The sequence below is a fragment of the Prunus dulcis genome, chromosome 1 (assembly GCF_902201215.1).
Source record: "Prunus dulcis chromosome 1, ALMONDv2, whole genome shotgun sequence".
Taxonomy (NCBI): Eukaryota; Viridiplantae; Streptophyta; class Magnoliopsida; order Rosales; family Rosaceae; genus Prunus; species Prunus dulcis.
Window position 1 is genome coordinate 39,008,245 of NC_047650.1, and position 9,225 is coordinate 39,017,469.

Here is a 9,225-nt window from a genome sequence, read left to right on the forward strand (position 1 = left end):
CACTGTGATCACTGTATTATGGTATGAACGATCCATCAAAAATGGATTCTTTATAAGTCATTGATAGACTGTGGCTTATATTCATGTTAGTTATAGACAACCCGTAATCAAAGGGTGTTGGTCATAAATTATGTGATTGTGGTAGTTATGGGTGTTGTCATTAACTTTATGCCCCTTGTTCTAGTAGTGCTTTTAGCTTCAGGTTCTGCAATTAGTTCTCCAATGCTTCCAGATTTAAATCTGTTTGACATTAATATTAGTTAAAAACAAGTATGATGATTTGAAATTAGCAAAAAATTAAAAAACATTTGGGGTGAGAGAGGCTCGAACTCTCGACCTCAGGATAACTCAGAAGCTATGAGACCTACGCGCTAGCCAACTGCGCCACCACCCCTTGATGTTATTTTCTGTCCAAAACATTGTAATTATTCGCTTCAGCAGTTCAATCCAGACTCATCATCTTGATTTCAGCATATAAGCCCTTTTAGCCCAACGAACTTAGTTGAAAAGCACCAAAGTCAGCCCATAAAGTTGGTTACTGGGGCTATATAATTCTTGGTGCTATCTCTTCTATATTAATGGGCCTAAGGGGACTATTGGATTGCTTTTATCAAATAAATTTATTTTGACCCAAAAAGGTAACTTGATAATAAAATACTTATATAATTCAAAAATTAAAAGGAATTTTAGGATCGTTATTGAATCAAAATTAAAAGGACCCTAAACCTCCTTAGTACAAAAAATGGTAATTATAGTGGAGTATTGGAGTACAGTCACGTGATAACTCATTTACCTGTTATCCACTCATATTGTGTAACATGTGGACGGGTTATATCATATAACTATGTTGCAGTATCATACACTAATTTCTTTATAAAAAGAGATTGTTAACTACTATAAATTAATCTAATCTATAGAAAAAGGAAATCGAAGTCAATGCAAAAGTGCGAACATACTATTTTGACGAACTGGCTTAATCCATGTTGTACTTTTAATTAATTTGAAGTATGTATAATTGAGAATGGTAGAGTGAGTTTGTATCCAAACAAAATCTTGAAATTATTGGGTCACACGTTAATTTCTCCCAAAAACGTAAAGTTGGGCCCATTGTTAGAGCAACTCCACCCATTTGCCCTTAGAGCAAGTCCAGTAGTGGGAGCTGGACTCGGGCTGGGGGGGGGGTTTGGGCAAAAAACGGAGGTCCAGCAGTTGGAAGCAGCCCTGGCGAGGTGTGGGGTCCACGTGACTGGGCAGGCCTGAAGGCGAAATCGGCTCGAGCTTGGGCCCGAGGGCGATGACGTCATGGCTGACGCCAGGCTGGCGTCAGCCCTCCTGCATTCGAAACGCGCCAACGTTAAAAAAAAATTCAAACGCAGCACTACAGTAGCCGGCAACGGCTACTTTACACGTGGCAGCCTCTGGTCGCTCCGATTCTATTTTTTTCTTCAATCCAACGGCAGCCAATTTTTCTGCAATAAAAAATTTTAAAAAAATCAAATTTTTTTTTAAAAATACACAAAAAATACTGAATTTTTTGTGTATAAATACCAACCAATACTCTTCACTTTTAAAACCAAATCCTCATATATTTTCTTCTCCTTCTACTATTGTTCACTTTCTCCTCAAAATTTATTCACTTTCTATTCAATATTTTTTCACTTTGAAGTTGTATTTTTTTCTATCATATTATGGGTTCTTCTAATGAAAATGGAGGGGCATGGAGCATGATGGAAGATGTTAGCTTGTGTGAGGCTTGGGTCCAAGTTAGTCATTGTCCCGTAACGGGCAATGAGATTAAATTTTCTCATATGTGGAAAAAAATTCATCAAGCATTTTGTGAAAGGGCAATTGGTTCTACACGTACATAAATGGCATTATCCAGTAGGTGGAAAGTTCTTAATAAAGAGTTGGGGAAATGGAGAAATGCCTTAGCAAAAGCGATTGACAACCATCGAAGCGGAGAAAACCTTAGCAGTGAGGTAAATTATTTGTCATTTTCCTTCTATTAATTTCTATGTCATATTAATTTTTATTTAAATGTTTCTTGCAATTTATATATTTTGTTAATATGTCTCTAGTTTTTTTTTTAATACATGTTGCATTTTTTTAAAATTTATTTAATTTGCATTAGTTTTTTTTTTACATGTTGCATTGCCAATATTTTATAAATTTTCTTGCATTTCCATTTAATTTTTTTTTATAGATTATGCAAGCACAAATGTGGTTTGGTGCTGTTGGGAGGTGGTGAAGACTTGTAAGAGATTCCAAATTATTCCAACCGGTTCGACGGTGGAGAAGCCTTTGCAGATCCCTGGGCGTAGGTCTGCGGAGGTAGTCTCTGGTGTACAGAGTTTCCACTGCATCACAAAATCGCACCAAGTGACTAAGTTGCCACCCACAAAATGTAAAGTATCCAGAAGTAGAACGTCTACCTGTGATGGACCCTGCCCAATCAGCATCTGTGTATCCTTCTAGATCCATATGTGTATGTTTGGAGAACGTCAACCCTTTTCCAGGGGCAGTCTTCAAGTATCTCAATATCTGTATAACTCCATTCATGTGTGTCTCACTTGGTTGATGCATGAATTGGCTTACCACACTCACAACATAAGCTATGTGGGGGCGCGTGTGGGATAGATAAATCAATCTCCCAACTAATCTTTGATACCTTTCTTTATCAGTTGGAGCTTGGTTTGGATACATCCCCAATTTGTGATGCTGTTCAATAGATATGTCAGCTGGCTTGCAATCTAGCATTCCTGTCTCTGTCAATAAATCTAACACATACTTTCTTTGGGATAGAAATATGCCATGTTTTGATCTAGCAACCTCTATGCCAAGAAAATATTGTAACTCACCCAGTTCCTTCATCTCAAATTCACTTGCAAGGAGCTTCTGTAGAGTCTGCATCTCTTCACTGTCATTACCGGTAACCATCATATCATCTACATAGATGATTAGGGCCGTAAGTTTTTTTACCACGACGCTTTAAGAACAATGTGTGATATGAGTTACTCTAAGCGTACCAAAGCGCTTTATGGAATTAGTAAATCTCCCAAACTGGGCTTGAGGTGACTGCTTTAGCCCATACATCGATTTTTTCAGCTTGCATACGGTATTGGGACCGGATGTCATAGGAATCCCTGGTGGTGGATCCATATAGACTTCTTTTTTGGAAGTCCTCGTGAAGAAAGGCTTTCTTTACATCATACTGCAGTAGTGGCCAGTCAAGATTCGCAGCCAAGGATATGAGAACACATACAATGTTGATCTTGGCAACATGTGCAAATGTCTCTTGGTAGTCAATTCCATATGTTTGTGTATACCCCTTGACTACTAATCGAGTTTTGTATCGGTCTATGGATCATAAGCTTGTATTTAATGGTGTATATCCATCGAAGGCTAAGCTTGACTTATTATCATAAATTATCTTTGCTTTCCTTGTCAAATTAACCAACTGATTTGCTTTCTAAAATGAGTTTGCAAACAACAAATAATTATTGGCCCAATCGCCAATCATGTACATCTCCCTTTAACTCCAACCAGACTCACAAAAGCTCCCCATCAAGCCTGGACAAATCAATGGACACATGTTGAATTCAAACTGAATAATCTCCTCTTAAGTTTCCCCAACACTTCCTCTTCTGATCAGGCACTCTTAAATTATTGTAAATGTAGGATAAGTTTTTTGTTTATGTTTTTACCTTCAATGAAATCGAAATAGTTCACTTCATTTTTATGCTACGTACTACATTGGGTTGAAATCGAATCATCTTTTACAGACCAAACCAAAGTTTTCATTGATTAATTGGAAGGATTTCGGTTGTGAAATTAAAATCGATGTAGTTGGCCCTCAAAAGGTTTCAATCTCATTTTTTTCCTTCAGAATTGAATCCCTTTCGAGCCGACCAAATGGGCTTAATCCTTCAAGTTGAAGATATGTAAGGCATGCATGCGCTTGAATAGAAACCTCTCAAGCCCATCAAGCTTCTGTAGAGCTTCAACAAGACTCAATTTTTAAGTGTAAAAAAATGAAGAAATGGGCATTACGTGGCATTCCCCATGCAAGTAACAGCTAAGCCCCGAATTGAAAGAGAAAGTAAACATAAAGTGCATTTATAACAACAGCTGGGTTAGCATTGAAAGCATTTTCTAACTACTTCTGCCCGTAATTTGAAGCAAATCCTTAGACTGAGAGAGAGAGAGAGAGAGAGAGAGAGAGAGTATTGTGTGGCTGGCTTGGCCGCCACCACCACCCATTCATGCCCAATTCCTTCCTTCCCCACACTAGTAATCTCTCACCCATCTTCAGCCCCCACTTTAACTTTGTCATTTTCATCAAGCCACCCCATGGCAAACGATGCCGTTTTCAGGGCCTTTCTAGTTTGGTTGGCTGCAGTAATAGTGGTAGTTGGAGTATTCACACAGTCTTTCAAGAAGATGATGTTAACGTACGTGGTTGGTGTGCTGGGTATTTCTGGGTTGCTCTTGCCCGATTGGGGTTACTTTGACCGAGACTTTTCGAGGTGGACGTCTCCGGTTTCAGCCGAGGAAAGAGCCTCTGAAGTTGCTCAAAGATCTGGGTTAATTAGAAGGTCAGTTTTATTTTTATTTTTTGGGACATGTGAGATTTACTGGTTTTTCAATTGAATGTTGTGATTTTGTTGTGGAAGAATATTAGTGAACAATTGATTGATGTTTATGTGTTTAGCTTAGGGTCATCATTAAGTGATAAAACATCAACAAACAAAATTAGGTGTCGTTGTTTGGCCATCGACTTAAGGTCTGTTGGACTAGACCGGCCCAAAATTTCGGCCGGCCTGATCATATTTTACTATATTTCACGGCAATATAGTAATTAACATTTTTTTTGTTCTCAATTCTATACGATAACTTCTTTCTACACTAATACAATCTAAGTATATTTTATGTATGTATGGTATATCACACATATATATAGAGGGGTTCTTCAAATAAGTTTATTTGAGCGACACTCTTATAGGGTCCACCACATTGTATTTCAATGATCCAAACTGTGTTTGTCTATTTTATTGATCACAAGTATATTCATGGACTAAATTTAGGTAGGCCGGAGTGTTTGACTTGTAACCTAAGAGACAATTCTCCCTTTTGCAGATTTAGAAAAAATCCTATGAGATTGGTTGCTTATGCCACGGTTTATGGGTTTGCTCTACACAAGTGGTGGATGTTCATATCAAGCTAATATCGAGCCAGAGAAGATCAATGGTGTTGGGGTACTTTCTAGTTTATCGGTATGTAAATTATGAATGATGACAGTTGCCATTGCAATATTACTTTGGGTTCCATATATATAAGATTTCCAAATCCAATTTACTTGGAAGATATAGCTCCAATTTCCTCTTGGTTTCTAACATGCTTAATTTGGCTTAAATTTGTGTTGAAATGCATGCTACGAAGACTACATTTTATACCACATGATGTAGAAAGCGATGTTTATTTTCACGATAGGATGTAAAACTTGAAAATAAAACAAGAACAAAAAGAAGAAAAAAGACTTTTAATTAGTTGCATGGTGCAACAATTTTTAGCGACGACTGGGTGAATGAATTGCTTGCAGGTATGATTGAGTAGAGAGAGAGTGTGAAGAAAGGAAGAAGAGGTGACCTGACAGTAAGAAGCACAAATGTTATGGTCTAATTTTTCAAGTTGTATTTTATTTTCTGTAATCATTCATCAATTAATTGTTGTTTACAAAACCAAAATCTAAATATTACAGTTCACATTCCAACCCACAAAATGTGGTATATATATATGTTGTTTTTACCATCGGCCACAGATCGTTTCTTTTCTTTTAATTTCTTTTGTCGATGCTACAAGTTGAAGCAGGCATGTGAATGTGGTGAAGGCAAAGTAATTTCAAAGTGAGGTGGGTTCGACAAAAGTAAATTTATTTCAACTTTCAGGAGGTAAAGTGTAAAATAAATCGTGATTAAATAAAGATATCATCAAAGTTCCATTCTTCTGGCTTGATAATCTTTGTTCAAAATCTGAAAGACAACAACAAATTGACCAATGGACTAGGATCCACCGCGGGTTATCTGGACTTCCAAGACACGTGTTGATTTTGAACCTGACTTAGATGATACCGGTTTGAGGTTGAATGTGCAGACATCTCCATTTTTGAGCTTGTTGGCTTCATAAAACTTGTACCATCCTTTTCTAGTAGCTAGACGATGACTACCCCTGGTTTTGCTTTCCCACTCTACTTATGATCCGCGGCCATGATCTTCCAGACGGGTCTTTGAGAATGATTCTGGATGTGGCCACAATGCCATTTGATCTTGCAAATTTCGCAGGAAAAGTCTGTCATAAAACAACTACCAAATTTAGAGAAAATCCAAAAAAGAAAAAAGTTGTAAGGATTGCAACTCAACCCTTAACAAACAGACCAATTTCACAACTCTGCCTAGGGCTTTGCCACTAAAACTCCAGACTCAAGAAGTGTGCTTGAAGTGAACATCATGAAATTTTTTATCTTCAATAATATGCAAATAATAACATGACACACTTCGGCAAAGAGAAGTTAGAAAACTTACCATACAAGCATGAAGAGGATCCCCATGGGTTTTACTCATCGTGGTACCGAACAAAGTCCTTGAGCTTCAGGATGCAGTTCCTTTTAAGGTTCTTTTTCCTGAAAGTAGTCCAAGGAACAACCCACATTAGATGCAACCCAACATTCATTATAATTAAGAGGGTGCAATCCTATCAAAAGTAAAAATATTGAGTGTAACCTGATGTAAATCTTGTGGGAAATGAAGGCGAATGAAAATTAATATGCCACTGCCATTCTTGTGTGAAATGCAAGAGAATTTTAAATTTAACCCACCTTTGTAATCATGCTGGTGCTTGTCGCTCTGCAGTTCATACTCTTTCTCACTACCAAGTGACTCATAGGCAACCACATTGAACACCATTTTGCCTTTGTGTTCAAATACTACCATTTCTCCAATGTTCAGGCCGTGATGGTTCACAAAAACTTCCCAACCTTCTTCGAAAGAAAGTACTCCATCAACACTCCTGCCAAGTCTCACACACCAAGATCCCAAGCAGCTTTTAATAACTGCTTTATCCAGTTTCTTTTCACTCAGAGAACTACAGAAAGCCACCGGAAGTGACTGTTCATATGTAGAACAAAAATATTAGGTCACAATCCTAATCACAATCCTAATCCCAACTGAAGACGAATTCATAGTTGAACTCAATAATGTATTTTCAATCAAAACATTAAAATCTGTGTCAAACCAACAAGAAAAAAATTTATGTAAGCACTATGTTAAGCTGCAAATCAATATACATCAGAAATCAGAAACTGCGTAATCAGCAGTATGCATTATTGATAAGTCAACATGAGAAGACTAGGAACGTTTAATGGAACAGCTGCAAATTAACCTTTTCCTCCCACTGATTGATTGAATCAAAAGTCTCATAGATGACAATTTGAGATACCAATCTTTTGAACACTCCACTGACAAAACTTTTAGTTGGAGATTGTGTGCCAGTATGTTCAACATCAATATATTGTCTGCATAGCGGAAGTAAATGTCGTAGTTTGTTTTGCACTTTTTCGAATACAGTGTGCCAAAAAACATGTTTGAAACCAAAAACATATCAACATATTAATAACTGCATGCATCTGTATTCAACTTTCAACTTAAACACCAATTTAATTTCCTAGACCAATATTCATACTTTGTGAAACAAAGTCAGTAGCTGAGAAACTAAATAGCCTGCCATCAAAACAAATTATTGAAATTTGTTGGAAATAAAAGGAGAAGCATAAAAAGAATGATAAGACCATGAGTGTGAAGCCCAAAATTTATTTCTTACGTCACTTGTCCCACTTGGGCAAACACTCACTTCTTTGCTACTTCAAAAGAGTACGCCAGAGTACTTATGCTGGTCACATAACTTGTAAACATAATAGCTGGTAAACCATAGATGTAGTTCATAGTAAAAACCATAGATGCACAAAACTACCAAAGCAAGTTTCCAGCAATGAAGTTTACTTACTTGAAAGTTACTATAATTAATTTATAAGTCCGATTAACACAACTTTACATAGAATCAAACTAGGGACAGTAATCTTTATAAAACAAAAATGTGGAGTCGTTTATCTCCAATTAATAGTCCAAAGTTGCTCGTACATAAAATATGCCAGCACATACACAATCATATGACCAAGGAAAAAGCAGCAAGATTTAGGTTTTTTTTTAAATATTTAATTATTTATTACCCTATAATAAATAATTTACCAAGACAGAAAAATGAATCTAGATTTGTCAAGAGAAAGCATATGTAAACAACATATGAAGTTGAACAACATAAACCTCAAAAACAACATAAACCTGAAAACCCACATATATATATATATAGATATATATATATATATTAAACAGAGAGTGAAGAGAAGAGAATCATACAAGTCGTTTGTTGAACCCAGGAACCAAAAACTTGAAAAACACGGAGCATTTCCCAGCCATGAATCCTGATGAGATGAGTGAATAAGAAAAATAAATGTAAAGACAGAGAGGAAAGTTGAAACTATGAATGGACTGAAGTTTCTGTGGCTTGTATTCTCACAAAACAAATTCTTGGGTTTAGCCTTACCAGTATATATAGCCTGAAAGGGCCAATCGCTTCTCTCCAACGCAGCATTGGCTTACAGAGAAGTGATGGACGCGCCATGAATGGCATTGGCCGGAGCTTGTCCTTTGAGTACAGAATGCAGGCGGGTCGGAAAAGCCTGAAGCTTTTGCAGCAGCCGTCTGTGCCTGTGACTGTCTCTGTGCTACTAACTCGTACAGATTGCCAAAATGAGCGTGCTATGCCTTTAAGAGCGTGTCCACCCCAAAAGGCTAAGGCTAAGGCTAACGCTAAGGCAAGGCAAGGGCTGCTACTATTCAAGTGAATAGTGGCAGCCTTACCTTTTTTGGTTCCACCCGAAAAGGCCAGGACAAGAGCAAAAAAAAAGAAAAAGAATATGCAACAAAATATAAACTTGTTATGTATTTATAGGAAAATTGAATAAAATTGTTATGTATTTATAGAGAGAAAATCCATAATTTTTTGGTATGTTTTAAATAAAAAAATTGAATTTTTTTTAATTTTTGAACCTTTTTTTTTTTGGTCGCTAACGTCAGCGTCTTTGGACTGAAGTCCAGACAAGATCTGTCCTTAGAC

At 36.9% G+C, this 9,225-nt stretch overlaps 1 protein-coding gene across 2 annotated transcripts; it reads left to right on the forward strand.

Annotated features, from left to right (window-relative positions):
- Positions 1 to 4,180: 4,180 nt before the first annotated feature.
- On the forward strand, positions 4,181 to 5,817 carry LOC117614979 (signal peptidase complex-like protein DTM1). 2 transcript variants are annotated; one of them, XM_034343938.1, is made up of 3 exons: positions 4,181 to 4,595; positions 5,137 to 5,273; positions 5,600 to 5,817. In XM_034343938.1, the coding sequence occupies exons 1-2, from the start codon at positions 4,351 to 4,353 to the stop codon at positions 5,222 to 5,224; spliced, it is 333 nt and encodes a 110-aa protein (XP_034199829.1). In that variant the 5' UTR covers positions 4,181 to 4,350; the 3' UTR covers positions 5,225 to 5,273; positions 5,600 to 5,817. The 2 variants fall into 2 exon arrangements, with proteins under 2 accessions (XP_034199829.1, XP_034199828.1); XM_034343937.1 differs by lacking the exon at positions 5,600 to 5,817 and having other exon boundaries at positions 5,137 to 5,375.
- Positions 5,818 to 9,225: the final 3,408 nt, after the last annotated feature.

Coding starts and splice junctions, on each gene's coding strand:
- LOC117614979 (XM_034343938.1), top strand. CDS start 4,351: ATGGCAAACGATGCCGTTTTCAGGGCCTTTCTAGTTTGGTTGGCTGCA. Junction 4,596..5,136: donor AGATCTGGGTTAATTAGAAG/GTCAGTTTTATT, acceptor TCCCTTTTGCAG/ATTTAGAAAAAATCCTATGA.